This window comes from Pleurodeles waltl, chromosome 2_1, assembly GCF_031143425.1.
Source record: "Pleurodeles waltl isolate 20211129_DDA chromosome 2_1, aPleWal1.hap1.20221129, whole genome shotgun sequence".
Taxonomy (NCBI): domain Eukaryota; kingdom Metazoa; phylum Chordata; class Amphibia; order Caudata; family Salamandridae; genus Pleurodeles; species Pleurodeles waltl.
This window is the reverse complement of record NC_090438.1, coordinates 890,844,659-890,868,953: the sequence shown is the minus strand read 5'-3', so window position 1 is coordinate 890,868,953 and position 24,295 is coordinate 890,844,659. Positions and strand designations below refer to the sequence as shown.

The 24,295-nt window shown below is 45.0% G+C and overlaps 1 protein-coding gene across 1 annotated transcript in view; it reads right to left on the bottom strand.

The window, feature by feature from the left end:
* The window catches only part of LOC138269580 (cytidine monophosphate-N-acetylneuraminic acid hydroxylase-like), a 680,173-nt gene that overhangs the window by 178,116 nt on the left and 477,762 nt on the right, over positions 1 to 24,295 (bottom strand). Inside the window, exon 10 of the mRNA XM_069218806.1 lies at positions 6,690 to 6,833. Within this exon, the coding sequence (XP_069074907.1) occupies positions 6,690 to 6,833 (144 nt within the window). The remainder of the gene's footprint in view (positions 1 to 6,689; positions 6,834 to 24,295) is intronic.

Sequence of the window (24,295 nt, the reverse complement as noted above, 5' to 3'; positions counted from 1 at the left end):
CATAGCTAATTGAGGAATGAAACACTTGATATAGGGTTTGTGCACTGCACACAAATAAGAGGATTGTCAGAGGATACCACATTTCTACCCTTATACTAGTCCATTACAAGAGCACAAATGTAGGAGGATGTAATCAAAATAGTTACAACATACCCTGAACAAAAGTTTAGTTCAAAGAGTAAGGGCTTCATTTAAATTTAACTGTCACAGCATTGGCACTGTTGTCTCCCGAACATCAGCAAAAGCTGGGCTAGTTACTTTAGAGATGTCTTCTATCTCTGTAGACAAGTTCCTCTGAAGTAACTTCCCATAGCCACTTCAGAGGAAAATGATCCACAGCACAATTTGCACCATGCCATGTTTGAATGACTAACCTGGCACAAATGATGTTACTCATTGAGATAGATACCCAAAAGGAGGGTTCATTTTCGAGAACACGACTAATTTCTCCTATATGCTTGGAGCTTTCTTTAAGTACATTGGAAATATTCCGGAGATTGCTCTTCGTATTTTCTGGTTAGCTTGTACACCAAAATCATCCCAAATCTTTACGTTTTTAAGTCTGCTGGGAAATGTTAGATCTATCCTTGGCGTGGTCTCTCCTGTCTTTTATGCCTCTGCTTCCCATGTTTTGACTATGTGTTGGACTCTGTTTTTGCTGTTTTTGTTAGTCTGGGCACTTTACAACTGCTGACCAGGGCAAATGCTCCTGTGTGAAATGTATGTTTAATTGGCTTTCCATGATTGGCATATTTGATTTACTAGTAAGCCCCTAGTAAAGTGCACTAGAGGTGCCCAGGGCCTGTAAATCAAATGGTACTAGTGGGCCTACAGCACTGGTTGTGCCACCCACATGAGTAGCCCTGTAAACATGTCTCAAACCTGCCAGTGCAGTGTCTGCATGTGCAGTGTTAATCTGCCAATTCAACCTAAAAAGTGTACGCACTTGCCAGACCCAAAACCTCTCTTTTTATACATTTAAGGCACCCCTAAAGTAGGGTCTAGGTAGCCTAATGGGCAGGGTGCAGTGTACATTAAAGGTGGGTCATGTACTGATGTGTTTTACATATCCTAACAACGAAATACTACTAAATTCGGTTTTCAGTGTTGCAAGGCCTATCTCTCTCATAGTTAAACACAGGGGCTGCCTTTAAATAAGTGCAGATTCCCTTTGGGAGCAGATAGAAATATGAACTTTGGGGTCTCTGAACTCACAATTTAAAAATACATATTTTAGTAAAGTTGGTTTTTCGATTGCTAGTTTGAAAATACCACTTTAGGAAATGGGCATTTTCTTCCTTTAACCATTCTGTGACTCTGCCTGTTTGTGGATTCCCTGTCTGGGTCAGTTTGACAGTTGGGCTGTTTGTGAAACCCATCTAAACAGTGAGACAAAGGGAGCCGGGGTGTGGCCTGCATATCCTGATGAGCTATCTGTGCTAGAGTGGAGGGGGGAGTGGTCATTTACACCAGAAAGAGCTGTGCCTACCTTCCCACAATGCAGTCTCCAACCCCCTGGTGTGTGTCTGGGGCCTGGCCTGGGCAAGGCAGGATCTTGTGAACAAGAGACTTTCCTTTGAGGTTTGCCTACTTCAAAGGCAGAATTGAGTATAAGTAGTGGACCCAAAACCCCAGACTTCAGATTTCTTCAAGATCACTTTTGGATTCAAGAGGAATCTCTTCCAAGGAGAAGAGCTGAAGAGCTGAGGAGAAGTGCTGCCCTTGCCTGTGACTGTGCTTTGTTGGGCTATTCTGCAGTTGCTGTTTCTGCCTGTGATAGGGGACAAAGACTAGACTTTGTTGTGCATTCCTGCTTGAGAAGAATCTCCAAGGGCTTGAACTGAGCTTGCCTCCTGTTTTGAAGCCTCAGGGCCATCACAGACTTCCTCTGCCAGCACCTGGATTCCCTGCTGAGACTCCTGCCCTGCCAAGTGGTGTCCTATCCTGTCCCTGGGCCCTTGAAAGGTGAAGTTGGCAGAACAAAAGCTTAAATCCACCCACAGAAACGACATTCAACACCCGCTTGCGGCAGCTAACAACACAAACCCCATGCAGCGCAGTTTTCTATCCGCGTGTGACCGGATTTCTCACACATCGTCCCTAGGCGTCAAAGTCATCCTGACCCTGCGCGGATCCAAGTTGCCCCATCTGGAAATTGACACATCGCTCTCTTGCGAGGGAGAAGAACGACTCATCGCCAACCCGACCAGAGAAGAAATTACTCACTTGCATGTAAGCAATATACGCATTGCTGAATTTTCCGACGCACACTCACCTGTGCAGTTTTATTTTTTATTTAAACCAGGAACTTTGTGTAAAATCAATGTTTCCATTGTTTTCTATGGAGTAGGACTCTTATTCTTTTGAAAATTCATATTTTGACTGGTGTATGTTGGAGTTTTTTTGTTTTGTTCTTGTTTAATTAAGATAAATAGTACCTATTTTTCTAAACTGGCGTGGTGTCTATTTTGTAGTGTTTTCACTATATCACTGTGTGTGTTGGTACACATAATTTACACATTGCTTCTGAGTTAAGCCTGCCTGCTCGTGCCAAGCTACCAAGGGAGTGAGTAGGGGTTAACCAGGTGTGTTTCTCCTTTGCCCTGATTAGAGTGAGGGTCCTTGCTTGGACAGGGGGTAACCTAACTGCCAACCAAAGACCCCATTTCTAACAGGAAACCATTCACCAGTCCACTTTTGGTGAATCAGAGCAGCACACAGCCTAGCCTGATAGCTTACATTTTTATCTTCCAGTCTTCGGATGCTTACTCATGCCTGCCAAGAGTAGCCATAGGCCTGATTTTTCCTCAAGAAATATGAATATTGACTTTTCATGATGCCCTTTCTGCATGCATGTAGGTATCAATGTTGCAGCAAGTGCAGTGACAAAGGGGCCCAATGTTGATAGAGGCCTAATGCCCCCATATTTTGGATGTATTTTAATGTCCAGTCAATATTTGCACGAGTGCCCAGATCATAATTATTCCTTCACTATGCTCCACTCAAGGGCCTCACAATCAATAGTGCAGTAGGTGTAATGCCGCCAGGCCCAGCAGTGTTAGGAGCCCAATTCACAAAACCTATATTTGTGTATTACTGACATAATATACCTTGCTAGCACCAGCACCCAGGGAACCATTGCCATGCCACTGGATTTAACTTGGCGGACTTTTCCTCACACGTTGCTTATTTCTCTCTCTATACATATGCAAAGCACAGAAAACTCAAACTGCTGCATTTGTCTGTTAAGATAAAAATCTGACACCCAAAAATGATAGTTTGTCTCATCTACCCTATAGCCCTTGAAACAACAAAAACTTAAGTTGCTTTATTAGAAAGGGAATAAAGGGCATACATTAAAAAAAAATGTTGCAGTCAGAAATGGCCTGATTTGCATAATCCAGATATGTCCGACCACAAAAATGCTTTTTATATGTACAATACACAAATTGCAATTGGTAACATCTTCCAAAATCACAATTTGTGTTTACAGATTCGGTATTTGAAAGGGCTGTGTTTAGGGAGCCCTTTCCAAATACCGAATTGTAATGCTATGTATGGATGTTTTGTGACCAAATTATGGTCGCGAAAAACGTATTTTTTGCAGACACTTCAAGGGTGATGGCAACCCATGCCCCTTTGTGAATGTTGCAATAGTGGTCCAAAAAACCAATGCCTACTCTTAAAAAATTCAACCTAAACGTTTAGGCCCATATTTATACTTTTTGACGCTAAACTGCGCTAACGCAGTTTAGCGTCAAAAAATTTAGCGCCGTCTAACGCCATTCTGAAGCGCCATGCGGGCGCCGTATTTATGGAATGGCGTTAGCCGGCGCTAGCAGACCGGCGCTGCCTGGTGTGCGTGGAAAAAAACCACGTAGACCAGGCAGCGCCGGCGTAGGGGGAAAATGGCGTTAGGGCGTCTTAAAATGGGGCAAGTCAGGTTGAGGCAAAAAAATCGCCTCAACCCGATTTGCGCCATTATTTTCGCCGCCCAGACGCCATTTAAATGACTCCTGTCTTAGTAAAGACAGGAGTCATGCCCCCTTGCCCAATGGCCATGCCCAGGGGACTTATGTCCCCTGGGCATGGTCATTGGGCATAGTGGCATGTAGGGGGGCACAAATAAGGCCCCCCTATGCCACCCAAAAAAAATTAAAAAATATAAAAAATTATACTTACCTGAACTTACCTGAATGTCCCTGGGGTGGGTCCCTCCATCCTTGGGTGTCCTCCTGGGGTGGGCAGGGGTGGCAGGGGGGGTCCCTGGGGGCAGGGGAGGGCACCTGTGGGCTCATTTTGAGCCCACAGGCCCCTTAACGCCTACCCTGACCCAGGCGTTAAATAGTGGCGCAAATGCGGGGTTTTTTGACCCGCCACCTCCCGGGGGCGTGACTTTTGCCCGGGAGTATAAATACGACGCATTTGCGTCGCCGTCATTTTTTTCGACGGGAACGCCTTCCTTGCATCTCATTAACGCAAGGAAGGCGTTCACGCAAAAAAATGACGCTATTTGCCCATACTTTGGCGCTAGACGAGTCTAACGCCAAAGTATAAATATGGCGTTAGTTTTGCGCCAAATTTGCGTCGAAAAAAACGACGCTAATTCGGCGCAAACGGAGTATAAATACGGGCCTTAGGCCCATATTTATACTTTTTGACGCTAAACTGCGCTAACGCAGTTTAGCGTCCAAAAATTTAGCGCCGTCTAACGCCATTCTGAAGCGCCATGCGGGCGCCGTATTTATGGAATGGCGTTAGCCGGCGCTAGCAGACCGGCGCTGCCTGGTGTGCGTGGAAAAAAACCACGTAGACCAGGCAGCGCCGGCGTAGGGGGAAAATGGCGTTAGGGCGTCTTAAAATGGGGCAAGTCAGGTTGAGGCAAAAAAATCGCCTCAACCCGATTTGCGCCATTATTTTCGCCGCCCAGACGCCATTTAAATGACTCCTGTCTTAGTAAAGACAGGAGTCATGCCCCCTTGCCCAATGGCCATGCCCAGGGGACTTATGTCCCCTGGGCATGGTCATTGGGCATAGTGGCATGTAGGGGGGCACACATAAGGCCCCCCTATGCCACCCAAAAAAAATAAAAAAATATAAAAAATTATACTTACCTGAACTTACCTGAATGTCCCTGGGGTGGGTCCCTCCATCCTTGGGTGTCCTCCTGGGGTGGGCAGGGGTGGCAGGGGGGGTCCCTGGGGGCAGGGGAGGGCACCAGTGGGCTCATTTTGAGCCCACAGGCCCCTTAACGCCTACCCTGACCCAGGCGTTAAATAGTGGCGCAAATGCGGGGTTTTTTGACCCGCCACCTCCCGGGCGTGACTTTTGCCCGGGAGTATAAATACGACGCATTTGCGTCGCCGTCATTTTTTTAGACGGGAACGCCTTCCTTGCATCTCATTAACGCAAGGAAGGCGTTCACGCAAAAAAATGACGCTATTTGCCCATACTTTGGCGCTAGACGCGTCTAACGCCAAAGTATAAATATGGCGTTAGTTTTGCACCGAATTTGCGTCTAAAAAAACGACGCTAATTCGGCGCAAACGGAGTATAAATACGGGCCTTAATTTTTTTTAAACATATCCCGTATTCATGAGGTCGGTCTATTTGTAACAACATTAGGAATTTTGTTTCTGAAGTTCGTAAGTGTTTTCACATTGGGAATTACAATTCCCTAATAGCGATTCGGTAAAAATCACAATTAGGAAATCGCAATTCTTATTTTGTGTTCATAAGGCCCACTGTTCTTTCTCGTCTCAATACTGATAAAGTAGTTGTAAACAGAAGAGAAAGCAATGTGCACATTTACATTGACTTGTTAGTCTGGTTGATCCCAAGTTGGAATGATAAAAAAATATATAGTTGAGTTTGATACAAAGGAAAGAAGTGTTTTTATAATAAAGCATCCCATCTAATGGTATTGTCTAAAAACATTCATGCATGTCGCAAAAAAGGACTGCATCTAAAGACGTTTCGCACACCGATAGATAACCATCTATTATGACATATGGTTAAAAGAAGTATGGATTTTTATTTTTGTGACAGTGACTTTTATCTTTTTACATCTGTGAATTGATGTTTTTCTCGCCTTCTTTCGTTTTGTTTCGTTAAATGTTTTACTCTAGACAGCATGTTTGTGCCATGTCTTTCCTCTTTTTTGCACCTTTATGTACATTATTTTTGTTTTTTTATGATATTAAGCAGCTTGTCTTTAAATGAAATGTATGTGTGCTGTGTATGTTACATTAATATTCAGAATAACAATAATAATGAATATTAATACTATTATTAATAACAACGATAATAATGATGATGATAATAATAATATTAATAACAATATTAATAATAATAGTTATTCTTCTTATTCTTTGTATTATTGATGTTGTTATTGTTATCATCAGTAATAGTAATGGTCGTAGTAGTAGTAATGTTGTTAGGCTGTATCTCGACTAGCAAACATCTTCGATGGCTTTAATGAAGCCATATCCTTGCATATAAACATACTGTTATTTCATAAGTGATTATTTTATCATTGGCCTCTTAAAATCTGGCAAAATCTGTTTTGGTTAGAAACAAACCACTGTTTCAAGCTTACTATATTTAAACAAAAATCCATGTGCGGTAAGACTACATTAAAATAAGCATTAAATATTTCTTGCATTCCAACCACATTATACATGCATTACCTGTCTGTGGGGTCTTTCAGCATTCTTGCTAGATCCAATGTAGCACCAGGCTTTGGGGTCCATGTAAATATGTTACTTGAATTTTTTCGAATCAGTTTGTTGAGCTCATTTGGATCATTTTTAAGATTAGTGTCCTTAATATACCTGGGAAATATAGAGAAAAACACATTATGCGAACAGACGCAATAATCTAAGATGTTTATGATTGAAGTTAAACAATTTGTTGGCTGAGAAACTTCTGTCACAACAAGTTCTGGACCACAATGTTCTCGCAGAGGCTGGCACAGATTGTGGCCACAAATTTATTTTGTACCTGCAAATATCAGGAAAAACTGGCCCAATTAAAAACTTCTGTTTCAGCAGATTTTGGGATAGATTGGAGCCAATGAACTTCTGCTCCAGCAAAGTCTCTGAGAAAATGAGCTCACAGTGCAATCCTGCAGATGTTAAGACAAAGAGGGCAAGCCAAGCACTTCTGCCCCCCCTGTTTTTGGGACAGAGCAGAGCCAATCCACTTCTGTTCCAACAGATTGTCTGAGAAAGTCAGCTCACAGCGAATTTCTTCAGAAAAGATGTTTTGGCAGAATGGGCCCACAGGACTCTTCTGTTCCCACAGACAAAGGGACAGGGTATAGCTGCGGATGCCGACAGTAACTAATTTCTCCTAACTGCTATTCTGCTTTTGCTGGGATAGCAGGGGTGGCGCATCCGTTAGGGCTGAGCAGTGTCGCCTCCCCCACCCCAGCTAGCAGCAGCAGGAGCTACAAACCTTTAGAAACAAAACAACAATTAATGCTGTTTATTGTCATTTTATTTCTAAAGGGGTGGGATCATGGAGGGGAGTGCACAGAGCACTCCCCTCAGTGTGCATGTATGTTTGGTCGGCTGTCTTGGGCCGGCCAAACACACATGAGCACAAGGGCTCTCTCCAAACCGGCACTGTGTAGCCGAGTTGGAGAGAGCCGGCATACGCTCTCAGTCTGCATTGGAGCGCCGAGCCAGGGCTCTGAGCAGCGTCATGATTGGCACAGGGCAGCTGGGAGCCTCTGCCTGGAGTGCGACAGTGGCGACACAGCAGCAGGGCAGCGACGAGGTAAGTAGATTTTTTTTAGAGATATGCATTTTTTTGCATTTTTGTTTTGCCTCCCCCCACCCCCCCACCACGCCACTATGCCGAGTCGCCAGCCGCAACTGTGGGACAGGATAAAGCTACAGGACCTTTCTAACTATACACATGTTGGGGCAGATTGTGTTTAAAATGTTTTGTCCCTGAAGATACTCAGAATCAGAACGCGCCTCCTGAACATTTCTGGCACTAATAGAAGCTAAGACCTCATTGTGACCACTATAAACTTCTGTCTCCACAGCTGGTGGGACAGATTGTGTTTATAAAAACGTATTTTTGGGCAAATGATGGGACAACATGGTACTAATATGCTTTTTTGTCTCTGCAGATATTGGAAAGGTTTGTTGTCAAAACACATTTTTGTCCAGATGTTGAGCCATATTGTAGACAGAGTGTTTTGCCCCTGATGCATATTATGGCTACAAAACACTTAGGTCCAGATTTACAAGGCCCTAAAGCCACTTAGCGCCATACTAGCATAATTTTTTATGCTAATGTGGCATTAAGGAGACCATTCTCCTTCACCATATTTACAAAGTGGTGCAATGCTAGCAATGACCCACTTTATAACCCCTTGCTCCACATTATGCATGCACCAGGTACAATTTATGCAAGGGGGGCATTCCCATGCAGGAAGGCAGCAAAAAATGACACAGTGAAATCTACAAGTTTTCACTGCAACATTTTTTCCGTCATTTTTTACGCCTGCTCAGGGCAGACGTTAATGTGACGAGCCCATAGTAGCCTATGGGCCAACCTAGTGCTTTGCTGCACCAGTGCCATAATTTATGGCGCTAATCCAGCAAAGCTCCACAATAGAGTCACAAATTATGATGCTATTGTGTAAACGAGTGCCATGGTGTGCAGTATTGTAAATACGACACACAGATGGTGCTGATAGAGGGGTACAGGGGGCACAAGAAAAGCAGTGCATCAAAGCTGATGCACCACTTTCTTGTAAAACTGGCCCACAGGGTCTTATTTGTAAGCCCCTGCGCCACAGGTACGTCACTTTTTACATGGGAAAAAGTTACTTACCGGTGGCGCAAGGGGATTTCAAATAAACCCCTTATTTCCCTGCAGATGCTGGGTCAGATAGCATCATTTAGAGCCAGAAAAAGGAAAGCATATACAGAGATAGCTAAAAGAGAACGACAGAGAACACAAGTCAGTGAAAGCCGGGTTGGAGGGGGGAGTAGGGTAACAGGGAGAGAGAGGAAGAAAGGGAGAGGGTTGAAAAAATAGGAGACAAAGAGCAGTATAGTGAGTCAGTCAGGGAAACCAAGACAAACAGAGGGATAGAAGGGCTAAACAAGGAAAAGACAGGCACAAAAATAGGAGAGAAATAGGGACAGAGAAAGGAAAAGAAAGAGACGGGGATAGATGAGTGGGAGAGAGAATCAAGATAAAGAGGAGTACAGCGAGGCTCGGAAAGAAAGACAAATGTCACAGAAAGAACCACACAAAAAAGATGGAGCGATAGGAAGAGGAAGCTAGACAAAAGACACAAGTGACAGAGAGAAAGAGAGACACCGATAAAAACGAAGGCAAGAAGACAAAGGAAACTACCGTGAGATGCCAGTCTATGTACTTGCACATACAAACTGGTTTCAATAATACGTGTATTTCCACTTGTATTTTACGATTTCAGCCGATGTTATTTACTGAGGATTTCAGTTCCATGGATGCTTCGATCTTGTGTGATTTCTTGATCGGGTGGTTTATTCCATGAGTAGGAGTGACTCACTCCTGCCGTTTCAGGAAATCCTTACTAAGAACCGTGGCTCTGCTCCTGTGGACCTCCCTCCATCTCTGCACAGAGCTCCAATCAGGTGGTCATGTCATGATTCTTTGTCCTACTCTGGGGGTCCATGAGGAGGAGAACTGTGACGTTCAGGACTGACTCTGCCCATCCCTAGGCACTGCACTTAGGCCCATATTTATACTTTTTAGCGCTGTTTTTGCACCGCTTTTTGGCGCAAAAAATGGCGCAAACTTACAAAATACAATTGTGGCCCATATTTATACTTTTTGATGCAAAACTGCGCCGGCGCAGTTTTGAGTCAAAAATATTACCGCCAGCTAATGCCATTTTGGTGCACCGTACGGGCGTCATATTTCTACTTTGACGCACAGCGGCGCAAAACACATGTGGGAGTCATTATTTTTGACAAACACTGCAGCGTCAAGTCGTAAAGCAAAACAACATAAACGCGGCAGAAATGACTGTGGGTCGATTTACGACACCGCAAACCGGATATGCGCCGTTTTTTTTGTACGCAATAGCGTAAAAACAACCAGCGAACACTGCCATTTCACCAGAGGAGAGCCAAAATGGATCCCAGATGCCACTACAGACCCCAGGAAGATGACAGCAGACCAGGAACCAGCCAGGATGACCCACTCAAGAACCAGGACACTTTTAAGAAGAAAAGAAAGTGTCGCTTTAGTGCAGAGGAGCAGGAAATTCTGGTTAAAGAGGTGATGGAACACCAGCACCAACTGTTTGTCACCTCAAAGTTGCCAATCAGTAGGAGAGAGACTATATGGCAACAAATTGTCGACAAGGTTAACAGTGTGGCTGAAGTACGCAGGACAGTCATCGAGTGCAAGAAACGCTGGCATGACTGCAAGCTCAGGACCAAGGAAAAGATGGCCAGGAATAGGAAGGCAGCACTGCAGACTGGAGGTGGGAGTCCAGCACACCAGGAGGCCCTGGACCACATGGAGGAGATGGTCGCAGCCGTCATCCCTGAGGAGATCGTCACAGGGATTCAAGGACAGGACAGCACAGACTACCAGGAGACAATGCACATTCAGGGTAAGTCGCATGGGGAATTAAAATGCACTAATGTCAACTGTGAGCAGGGGGGGATACTGACCACTAAATGCCTGGAAGTCATCTACTACATGGAGTGGCATGGGTAAAGGGGCACGGTATGGGGGCATGGCCCGTTCTGAGAAGACCTGGGGCACACCATTACACAACACCAACAACAGTCGCATGGGGGCATGCTGTAATGCCAACGATGGAGCAAAGGGAAAGCCACGCCAGGAGCGAAGGCCACAACGTCAAACTGACATCCCGGCACACGTCAGCCACCATACTCCCTACATTAACTAGGGCCCTAATAATAACCTCTAGCCATACCAACAACTGGAATGTAACTGCGACAACAGTTGCCACTACCACTTCTGCTCTGTGTGCAGCTCAAGTAGCCAATGGCAGTAACCTCCCCATGGATCATACACACCTAAATTAGGGGGTGAGGATGACAAATGCAACAATCCCCAGAAACAAGACAAAGGCCCCAGTACTCACAAATGTCAATGCCCATAGTTGTCGCAAACATCAGCCAATGTAAACAACAATAGGAGCTACACAGCACTAAGGACATACCCATGCTGCATATGTCAGGGTCCATCCTGTGCCTGGGTAACAATGCAACATCCCAAATGTCACACTGCTCAGACAACAGCATTGAGGGGGGGACGCATGTAACTGGTCACTGAAATACACCTGCACAGTCAGAGGAGGAAATAGGACACTGATACGATTATCAGGGCAATCCAATGTAACACACATTCCCCAACATCAGCAGTACACATTACCAATGCCCAACATCCATATCGGATCATAACATTGCCATGCATAGCATATGCCACATGTCAATTACATTTAAGTGGATGTGAAAGATCAGAGATTGGGGCAGGTCCAGATTGTTAAGTGTGCTGCCAGGGCCATCAGTACACCCACAGCCAGTTAAAGGTCTCACCATGAGAATGGATGTACACGGAGGGTTGAGTAGGAAAAGAAGGTGGCAATTCGCTATTTGGCATAAACAAACACTTAGAGGCGATGAGGCTGACAAGTCTGATAACTGAATAACATACATGTGACACACAGGTGGTCCATAGGCCTGGAAGAATGCCCATCTGAAGGACTGGAGAAATTAACACAACACAAGATCACAAAGTGAATTAATCAAAAGGCAGGCACGTCACATCAAAATTGCCACAACACAGACACACTAATTGTACCCTGTTTCATTGTAGAGGAAGATGGATCTCCTGCGGATATGCCTGTCCCAGATTTCCCTGATGACATCGATGACGAGCCGATAAACATCCCCCAGAAGACTATCCAAAAGGTCCTTGACACCCTCCAGACCTCAACTTCAGTCACAAGGAGGACCACAGAACAAGCAGCTATCGCAGAGGATCCACCCACCACCCCAATTGTAAGACCTGCCAGCTCCAATACGGCTGAGGACTCAGACGACACTGGCACCAGCTTTGAGAGAACTGTAGTTGGAGTACAGCGGGAGCTGGCCAAGGAGGTGCGGGTGGGCATGCAAACTATGGCAACCAGCCTTGAGGGGATGCGTTCGTGCATGATGTCATCTGCAGATCAGGCAGCAGCTATGCAAGCCCTAACATCCATACTGCAAGGACTACAAGAAACTGTCAAGGAATTCACCACTGCAGTAAGGGAGTTGCCACAACACCTCGCACCCCAAACCTTCCACTGCATGCATGAATGCAATCATGACTCCCTCAGGGCCGACCTGGCTGTCTAGCATCGTGATGTGGCTGCTATCCTCAAGAACCAGCAGACCCTCCTTGCTGCAGTACTGCCCATAAGACCTTCACAGGGAGCAGCGACCGGGATGTCTGACTCCACGTCTTCTAACACTGAGGTGTGTGTTGCCCCTTCACAACCAACAACAACAAGGACAGAGCAGGCAACACACACATCAGAAGAAGAAGACATGGAACAGATCACATTCACAAGGAAAATGACCCGGAAGCACTAGTCCCTGCCACATGGCCCACATTTACCAAGGTCCTGTGCTTTGTAACTTGCCAGTCTTGCAACAACTTTACTCAAGCACTGTTCTGCAAACCACTGTATATCTTGTCACCCGGCCCAGTGATTGTCTCTCTCCTACTCATTGCCAAATCCTGTCCCTCTGCACTGTCTGAAACATCAACCCCAGCATGTCAAAAGCATTTCTGTAAAGCCTTGTGTTGGATCACAATGTAAGATGTCACAATAATGGATTCACAATCATGGACAATGTACAGATAGCACTACAGCATGTTTCACTAAATAGCACTTACACAACAAATCTGTCTCTGGGTAATGTGACATATCAACTGTGAAGTAGATAACTGAAATGTGCCTACTGTCAAATTACGTAGCTTGTCAATACAACCGTCTTGATAATATGTAGTCAGAGAATTCTGCACAGTGCCCATGATTGCATCGTACCTTGCCCATCCTGAGGGACAAATCTGATGAAGTGGGAAACCATACACCACCATGCTGTGTTGGACAGAAGAATGCTTCCTCAAGGGATAACTAAGTCATCAAATAGTGGCCGCAAAATGTTGGCAACATGCAAAAATAACACAATAAACATGCCACACTAATCTAAGTAAACATTTAAAAAACTGCATAAATGAAGGTGTCTGAGTTAACATACAAATAGGTAATCATGCCGAACTGTGTCACAAATGATGTATGAGGGTCATGAAGACAAGAATACAAGATTGCCAATTAGAACTCATCTTATAAGGGTGTGCATGATCATCACACTGCAGTCAGACCTAAAACTGTTTCCCCAATACCAAGTCTGGAAGCACTGTTTGTGACTTTCAAAACACACTTATCAACAGAAACACATTGGGATCCATATTAACTGTGACTGGTGGTTGCAACGAAGGGTCGACACTTTGCAAGGTAGCTCTGGGCTAGCTGCCAATCATACAGCTCAGTTGGGATTTGTTTGTAGCATAGGACACAGATGTTATAGTACAAAATTGATGTACACTGAATCCAAACCCACAATCAAGAACCATTCAACACATACTATTAAGGGTTAACCAAATATTTATTAAATGCTAATCACAGATGAGGAAACTGAGGGAAAAATCTTACCTACCCTAATATACCCTGACTACTCATTACCAACAACTGTCCCTAACTAACCTAAGCTACACTTACTTATCACATGTAACAAAACGTTCTAAACATCTACCCCCCACCCCCCTTATGAGACGGGACACATGGAGGACAACACATAATAACCTAAACACATACTATACTATCCTATACAAATATAGATTTTTTTGTATTTTTTAGGATTTCTTTTTAATTTTATTTTTTAAACACACAAGAACCCCAACATAGGCCAACACCCACCCACCCACACACACATGTAATAAGTAAAAATAGAAACAAGCAGGACCCCCCACCCACTAACACTAACTAAACTAACAGCCTATACTAACCTGACACTAAGCCCCCTAAGCCCACTAACTATAAGAACAAGGAAAGAGGAGGGAGGGGAGGGAATCATGTCTATAGCAAAAAGTCTAGAGGTCGGCCTTCCGGAGGGACCTCTTAATGGACTTAACCTGCCGGTTAATCTGCCGCACATCCCGGCTCAGGTGGCTCAACTTGCACAGCACTTTGTCCATCTTACGATCCATTTGGTTGAAGGCTGCAGGGTCAACAGATGGAGCGGTGGCAGTCTGGGTACCGGTGGAGGAGGTCTGTGTTGGTGTGGTGCCAGGTCTAGTGGGCTGTTCTGCACCGGTGGCAATGCTGGGGTCTGGAAGTCCAGCAGATGGTGGACCAACAGTGGCAGCTGTATGTGGGGCCACCTGGCTCGGATTGGTGGTTGTGCTGGTGGTGGCTGTGGTGGGCAAAGAAGGCCCACCCTGTGGGAAGGCTCTCCATGCCCCGGAGGCCCATTCATGGCGATATCGCCGGGCCTTCCTCCGGAACCCCGACTCCACCTGCAGGATGTGCTGATATTGCATGGCCCGGTGCTGAAATTCACGGACCTGGTCTGGAGTCATATTAGCAGCTGTGAAGACAAATGCATATATTCTACATTAGTAACTGCATTGTGTGAAAGGGCACATCAAGTTTATCAGACATTACATCTACTGTACTTGTAACAGCTCATATCACAATACGCATCATTGAATGTCCCTGAGGAAGTACATGGCAGGCCAGACTACAAAGGTTGCATCACACAAAGCACATCCATAACCTACAAGATGGGTAACAACTGGCTTTGACTTGCAATCTGAGTTCTGCCAGTTATCAGCTAAGAATCATGCTGCATATCCTCCGCCAAGACCTGGGCTACAAATGTGAGTGTACGAAAGCAAAACTAAAGCCACATGGTCTGCAAGTTGTAACTGGACTTGCCAGTATAGTACCAAGTGCCAAACCTGAGTGTGTATACTAGTTTGCAACCAAACCGTCACTTATTCACATGTATGTGTAACATACTGGTACCATCAGTACTAGGTACCCCATTCACAAACCATGCCCATGTTTGAGGGGGGTTGGATAAACAACTATAATTTGCCAATAACATGCACACAGAGGAGTGTATAGGAAACTCCACACATGTTTGTCTCTACAGACACACCACAGGTAAGGTCTATCTACAATTTGGAGTCAGCAAACCCTAGAGCACTCATAGGGTCAGACATGTCAGGAAATGCAGAACTTGGTACACAACATATACTTCCAGTGAGGCCTGACTTACATCAGACACAGAGTTGCTAGAACGCCCATGATCATGAATTGCATGCACAACTAGGCCATTGCACTCAAGTTCCACATACTTGTAGCACTACATGTGGAAGTACATGCTGCTAGGAGGTTCTACCTACTGTTTCAAAATAACGTAGGTAAATGGGGAAGCAGATGTCTATTGGAAAGCTATTAGCTACACCAATCTTAAAGAATGTGGGTCTGACAGGCTGACTAAATCGGGGCTGACTTCCATTGCGACTCTTGGTGATACAAGTGTCATACACACGACTAACCCCTGTACTCACAGTGGGGCCTACAGGAATGGCCTACAATCCCTACATGATACCATTGGATACGCATTGGCCAACTCAAAACATGTGAGAACTGCATTCCCACTCATGGAACAAGAGAAAAGCTTGCCCAACGCATCACACCTTGCTATGCGTCCAACTCACACAAGTCCATAACCAGCAAACACAACACATAACAGACATATAAACACTTACTGGAGTGGTCGGGGTCCTCAAATGTCGCCACCTCTCCCACAGTGTAGGGTGCCGGTCCACCTTTAAGGTATGGAAGGAAGATATGTGCTCAAAATCTGTGCACAGCGCAACAAATTCATAAACATATACAATGTGTAGGCTGAATAAGGAAATGGCAGCCATTCAGACATGATGGTACTGCATCTGATATATCACGGCCAACTTGTACATAGCATGGGTCTCCTTTGACAGTTACACACATATCTTCTCACATACATTGGCCCTAACTATCATGTGGTTGCAAATATGCCCCATAATTGGTGAGCAGTAAAAAATATGGAGTGTAATTGTCTCGTCATGTGCATCCAAGAAAGACATCCAAAGCCTGGTTACTTGAGGACTGCATTACCAGTCAAACATGCCTTGTGGACATGACACATTTATTGCACATAGGTCCAATGTACAGAGGGAGGGGCAGGGACTTTTGTAAGCCATCCTGTTGTTACAGTTTATTCAATTGATGTGGCCCAGCTATGAAGATTTGCACCAACCATGGAGATGTGAGGCCATGTGCATACACTTGGACTGCCATCCATATTTGGATTGTCGCACAACTAACTCCAACAAACATTTTAAGATGTTAGCTGAGGGCACCTTACACCTTTTCACGATGTTTTCAAATCCAGAACTGACATGTATCAAAAAAGATCAAGGAACACAATAATCCCACACATTCATAGAACTTCCGTGAACGCTTTCCTTCCACACTCACCAGACTCACATAAGACATATGTCTGAGCCACTTTGCTATTATCAATTGACGTGAAGGCAGCACTCATTTTCTGCATCATGTAGTGATTGTAAAGTCAGTCTAGCAATTGCGTCAACAAAGTTGGCCTAAAAGTTGGTACATCTGTACTTCTCTGTCAATAGTACCCTATATAGACATGATTGGCTCCTATTTTGTTAGCTTTTCTGACAAAAAGGCTGCACCAATTTCCTTCATGGAAAAGTAATCTGTAAGTTTGCTGAGCACGTGATACCTGACAGCTAGCAATTGTGATCCTTGCCATAGTGCATCAATTATCCCTTTATATTTCCCCAGCATTACACACAGTCAGCAAGTGACAATCAGACATTGTACTAATCCCCTTATGTCACTACAGAGCATTTAATCGTGCACATTAACATGATTCATACTCACCAACAGTGCCACCAATCATGATTCCCAGGTGGTCCAAGAGATCCTGCTCCCTGGTGATGAGGTCAGCCCACCGGTGCTTCAGCTGGTGGTCACTCCTCTGGCTGGCATACACACACTGCAGGTGATGCAGCACCTTTCCCCACCGGATTCTGCGCGCCTCAGTTGGATACCCCTGTATCACCCTGTCCCCTGCCTGGATCATGAGCGGCAAGAAATGCGTCACAAGCCAGATGAACCCCCCAACTCCTCTTCCCCCATCCTGCCAAGACGTGGCCTACCAGACATACTTGGAAGTGAAATAGAATAGGGGTAAAAGAAATAGAAAGGGGAAAAGGGGGAAAGTAGGGGTACAAAGACAGAAAAAAAGTAAACCTAAACACTAAAAGAGCCCAACCATCCCCAAACTAACACTACCCACAACAGACTCCCACAAACAACAAAAACACAAGATAAATGGACAAATGTAGACAAAACACAGTAGTACAGTATACACCAACAATATTTATTTCACAAATTGACAATACAGATAGCACACAGGACAGAAACAGCACAACATCTCAGGACAACACTCTCTACACAGCCTAGAAGGATCATAGACTGCAAAGTGAAAGTGAAAGTACAACCACTGTACATGATCTGTAAACAGGATATCCTATTACATCACTTCCTGTATGAAAAGTCCTGCTTTTTTGCGTTATGCGTCATTTTTTGTTTATCAAAACTGTATTTGCGTAATTTTTTTGGACGCACAGAAGTGAAAATTAACACGCATCCACATAATAGTACATGGACTGTACAAATATCTGGATGCGGGCTGAATGTCACTCCTGTGCGTCAAAAAAAATGACGCACATACAGTTTTGAGAGTCAAAAAATGACGCATAACGCTAGGAACGTCAAAATTACAGTGCATTAACTGATTTTGGGCATTTTTACATGTTTTTTGTTTATGTTACATTTGGGACACATCAGAGATAGGCTGATAGAAGACAGTATGGTGTTGATGGTGTATGTTCATATGTGTAACATCATACTGCAGCAGAACATGATCCACTACTCCCTTCACAGTATTTTTGCGGTTGGCTGACGCAATAGATGGTCATAAGTGTGGCCTACATATATGTGTTGCACAAATCGGGCATGTTTGGCATAAGGAGAGGATAGCAATGTGACGCACATATGTACAATACCTAAATGCCTTTGGCTCAAATTGTGTGCTTTGGCAACTAATGTGTTTGTTGACCAAGTGTGGGTGTATCACATGAAGCATAATTGTACATATGCTTGTATGAATGTGACGTCCATGTGTCCAATCATTAGATGCAAGTCATATTGGAAATGAGCGAGGGCATGTGTTAGTCATACATGTAACAACACCCGTAAAGTGTACTTCCAAGTTTTAGGGTCACGTAGACACCACATGTGACATAGCATGCACCAGATGGATGGCAGACGCTTGTTCATGTCAATGGTCCACATTTTCTACATCCTATGTCCTACAGTATTGGTAAGAGCTTCCTAGGCACTACTTGGTGAATCCCACAGTGAGTCATACACATGCATTGAGGAAGTGGGTACCATGTTGTTTGCACAGACAGTCAAGGGTGAATCTCAAATGTATGATGACACCACAGTTGAGGTCATAGAAGTGAGCCCCAACTATCAAGTGGCTGTGGTGGACCAGCATACAAGACAGCACGTGTCCACATATTTCCATGGATCAATTGCACATAGGTGTCTTGTTCATGTGTGTGGTCCAATGATGATCCTGTATATTTTTTGGGGTGTAATTTGTCACATTTCGGTCCAGGACTCATCATGAGTCAGTGGCAGCTATTCCTGTATCTACTGAGTATCCTTGGTTGATCAATGTGAGTAAAGTGGATATGGACATGTGAACCAACATGTGGATGGTCCTACCCTGTCACTAAAGACGTTTAATGAGACAGTCAACAGGGCAACCTTGGTGTGCTGAGTGAGATAATGTCTCAGGTGTCATGTTCCGGCAGGTGTCATTACAACATTTGTACACAGGTTGGCGTCTGTACTTCCTACTACATCTGGGAACATCATAGCCTCTGTGCTGATTATTCTTGCAGCTATTCAGCACACACGGCCCATCACTATGTTGTGCGCACTGTGATCCTGTGTGTGAACTGTCATGGTCCTGACATTTGTGTATTATTCATGGACATTATCAGAGGTTGCTGGTTGTGCTGAAAGCCCCATACCCATTCCCTGCCTACGGCCCTGGGACACTCTCACACTTTGTCATTCATGCATAAATGCAACCCAGACAAGGGATGGGCCATGAATTTTGCTTTTCCAAGAGGATGTAACTCAAATGGTACAGTTAAAAGGCAGATGATGCTATGCAATGTATTTGTGTATGCATGGAAGAAGCCCATGCCCAATGCCCCCTGATGAATGAGAGGTTTGCTAATGCAAGTGTGGTACATATGTAGACACAGGGATACTTTAGTGTGACGCACAGACAGTTGCCAGTCAGGCTGACAGAATGCAAGGTGATTCAGGATCCAGCTACTTGACAAGTTACATAATCAGTGGTCTGACTGAGACTGTTTGGAGGACAAACTAGACAGTTGACATGTAAAACTGTGTATGTCCTGTGTTTTGGAAGGTGGCAAATGAACCCAGTGGCTGTGTTACACGGCTTAATTAGTATCAGTGCTTAATGGTGTATTTGACATAATGGCAACTCCTATGCTGTTCCAGGCATCAGCAGGGGCAGTGCTTTTTTAAATGGGTGGTGTGCATGGAGGTGATCACAGGTGTGGGCTGCATCTGTTTCTCACCAGTCCTGTAGGTGAGACTTGCATTTTAAGGGCCAACAGACATTTTCACAGGGGAAGCAATCTACATGTGTTAACAGGGCTTTGAAACTAGAAGACAGTGTATAAATTGACCTGACGTCCTTGCAGTCAGATGTTCTATGACAATGGCATACCATAGGAAAGGGTGTAGCACACTGGTTTGATAATGTTGGTCTGTGTGTGTAAAGGAAGGAATATCAGGGTACACATCTTAGTATTCCAGGGACCTCTTCCGACAGGTGGGTTGTGACCAGGTGCCTGGGTGTGTCAGGAGTTAGGAAATGGGCTGACATGTACATGGAATGTCATGTGTGCAATGCTGCTCATATGTGTGGCCTTGTGCTGTCTCTGTTCTGCTTGTATGGGACTCTGGTCACAGATATTCCATGCAAATATTGGATGCAGTTGGACTTACTGCTGTCAAGGGTCTGGTCAGGCATTCATGTTACTGATGCCAAAGCACATTGACTGCCTCATGAATGAGGCTTGTTTTCCCCTTATTGAGTGATGGTGTGTTAGTTGTGTGCCATATGCTGCGTTGGACCTTGTTTTCAACATGTATGTGTGAAATAGTTGTGGTCCTCTGCTATTGGCCTTCAAAGGAGAAATGTACATGATATATGTCATTAAGAATGTGTGTGTATGTGACCATTGTATGTTAGGCATCACATTAGCTCTGGAATGTTCTGTGTCCTACTCAGTATCTCAGCAATGCTCCATGAGGCAACACTCTTATTCTGATAAGTAGAGATGAAGGTGTGCAAAAAGGAATAGCCAGACCATGATATGGTGATTATAATAGGTGTTTATTTAAATTTGTTAACTAAAATGGTGAAGGTGATCATATATAAAAGAAATTGTTGATGATCTGTTGCCGCCTGCGTATACCAGCAGCCGTGTTCTGTAGTTCCCCCTCCTGTTGCAGGCCAGCATCCTCCTCTTCCTCCTCTTCAGGCATGTGTGGCTCTGGTTCCAGGAGGGGAATGCTTCTTTTATACAAATGTTGTGCAATATTGCACATGTGAGGATGATCCTACAGACCATCTCCGGGGAATATAGGAGGCTACCACCAGTAATGTCGAGGCACCGGAACCTTGACTTGAGGATGCCGAAGGTCCTCTGGACAATGCTGCGTGTCCTCCAATGGGCGTCGTCGTAGGCACGCTTTGCAGCAGTACTTGAGTTGCCAAATGGTGTCATAATCCATGGCTGGATGCCATACCCCTGATCAGCTGCAAGAGAAAATGATTGTGATCATGTTGATGTAGCTGGCACTATTGAAATGACCTTTCATGGCAGTAGTTGTCTTGTGTTGTCTGTGACTCTTTTGTGTAATAATGTGGCATCCTACCATCTGCATTGTGTTGTTTCCTTGGCAGAACGAGTGTTTGTCTGCTAACCGTTTGTCAGCAGTATGTTTTGGGATTTGCAGTACAGTGTGCCCTCCCTAGCATTGTGGCTTGTGATACAGGTGTCCGTGTGTCTTCACTGGGGGTGAAATGATAGTTCCATGCACAGTTAAAATTGACAGTGTTGTTAACACGTTCATATCAATGTACCCTGGACATCCCATACCTTTAGACTTAGGCAATGGATTAATGTAAAGGTCATTGGGACACTTACATTTTGCAAGGTGACATTTGGGCAACCCACTCCACACATTGGGGGTTATTCTAACTTTGGAGGAGGTGTTAATCCGTCCCAAAAGTGACGGAAAAGTGACGGATTTACCACCAGCCGTATTACGAGTCCATTATATCCTATGGAACTCGTAATACGGCTGGTGGTATATCCGTCACTTTACCGTCACTTTTGGGACGGATTAACACTCCTCCAAAGTTAGAATAACCCCCATTGTGATCTTTGACGTCTTAACATTAGGCTGTACAGTAATTTCCGATGTGTGACAGGTTCAATAGTGACCTAAGAAACATGGCTAGCGATGTCACGACCTCAGTGTGTTCCTGTTCACATGTTGCTGTTGTGGTGTATGTGCTGTGTGTCCTAGAAGGTTGCTGTGAAGTGTGTATATAAGTAGGTTTTTGTACTTACCAACAAGTAGTCCATTGCCATACCGTCCACCATGGAAGTGTTTATTGATGGTGTAGTGACGGAAGATGTATGAGTCATGGAAACTCCCAGGATATTTAGCCACGATGTTGGTGATCAATCCCTGGTGATCGACTATGGCCTGCACGTTGATGGAATGTGTGCGCTTCCTGTTGCGGTAGAGGTGTTCAGTTGCAGCAGGTGGCACAAGGCGTATGTGTGTGCAGTCGATTGCACCAAGGACGTGTGGGAAGCCACTGATGAGGTAGAACCCCTGTTTTGTTTTCTGCTGCTTCTGCAGTGTGTTAGGGAAGCAGATGTGGCGGGGTGTCAGTCGAATGATGGCATCCAGTACTTTGGGCAAAAAGGCAGAGAATGATGGTTGTGATGTTCCGCCAACCAGGGCACCAGTTGTTTGGTAAGAGCCACTTGCCAGCATATGAAGTACAGCAAGCAGCTTTGTTTCTGTTGGGATGGTGCGGGGTGTCACCAAAGTGGGGGCCAACTGCTGTTCAATGTTGCGCAGCAGCTGCTGAATGGCCTGCCAGTTCAACCGGTACCTCTGGATGATGTTGTGTTCCCTGAGGCCCTGAAGGGTGGTTCTGGGGCGGAATATCCTCTCCTGCCTTCTGTGCTGCCTCTGGGGTCCCTGCTGGTGTTGGTGTAGCTGCTGTTGTTGCTGCTGGGCTCTGCGTCTGCATGCACGCTGGATTAGTATCACCTCCATGGCTCCCTGTGGCTGCTCTGCTGCTCTGCTGTTTGTTCTGTGTGTTCTGATTAAATACAGGTGTGTTTGCCCCATTTTAATGCCTGCCCTGACCCAGGCGTTAATTTTTGACACAAATCGGGCTGTGCGTCATTTTCTGGCTCTGCCTCCTGGCCGTGCGTCATTTTTGCCCGAAAGCATAAATACGACGCATGGCCGTTTAAGTCATTTTTTGGACGGGAACGCCTACCTTGCATATAATTAACGCAAGGCTGGTTGCCGCATCCATAAAATGACGCACACAGTGGAATTTTGACATCCGCGGGCTCTGGCGTCGAAGTTTAATTATGGGGCAACGTTTGTGCTGATTGTGCGTGAAATTTTTTTACGCACAATCGGCGCAGACGGAGTATAAATATGCCCTTGTATAAGTTTGCACCGCTTTTGCGTCAAAAAGTGGCGCAAGTGCCACTCTAAAAAAGTATAAATATGGGCCTTAGTGCTTTTTGCAGACCTTTACCACTACGGACCTGTGCTAAAGTGCAAGTGTTCTCTGTCTAAATGGTATTGGTGATTTGATTTACTAGTAAGTCCCTAGCAAAGTGCACCATGTGTGCCCAGGGCCTGTACATCAAATGATACTAGTGGGCCTGCACCACTGATTGTGCCACCCACATGAGTAGCCCTGTAAACATGGCTCAGAGCTGCCACTCCAGGGACTGTGTGGGCAGTTGTAAACTGCCATTTTCAACCTGGCAAGTGCATCTTCTTGCCAGGCCCAAACCTTCCCTTTTACTATGTGTAAGGAACCCCTAAGGTAGGCACAAGACAGCTCCATTGGCAGGGAGCAGTGTATTTCAAAGGAAGGACATGTGCTGGTGTATTTTGCATGTCCTGATAGTGAAATACTGCTAAAATAGTTTTTCACCATTGCATGGTCTATCTCTTCCACAGGGTAACATGAGGATTGCCTTGAAATATCTCCTAAGTGTAGTTTCCCATTGGGAGCATATAGAGATGTTGTGTTTGGTGTCTCTGAGCGCACAATTTAAAAATACATCTTTTGGTGAAGTGGTTTTTATATTGTATAGTTTGAAAATGTCACTTTTAGAAAGTGGGCATTTTCAAGCTTAACCATTCTGTTGCTCTGCCTGTCTGTAGAATACATGTCTGGGTCAGGATGACAGTTGGGCTGTTTGTGAATTCACTCTAGGCAGTCACACAAAAGGATGTGCCCTGCATATCCTGATGGGTCTTTCTGAGTTAGAGTGGGTGGGAGGAGCTGACTGTTGCACCTGAATAGGGCTCTGCCTTTCCTTACCCAAAGCAGTCTCCAACCCTCCGGAGTGTGCCTGAGGCCAGGGCAGGAAAGGCAGGGTCCTCTGACCCCACAAAGTTAGAATCATCCTGGACTGAAGACATTCTGCCAGGAAGAAGAGCTGGATACTGTATCAGGGACTGCCACTCTGCCTGTTGCTTTGCTGAGCTGGCCTGCTGCTTGCTGCTTCTGTCCTGGGAGTGAAAAGACTGGGCTTTGCTTTCTATATCCTGCTTCCAAAGATTCTCCAAGGGTTTGATCTGAGCTTGCCTCCTGTTAAGAAGTCTCAGGGCCATCAATAACTTCACCTGCCAGCGCCT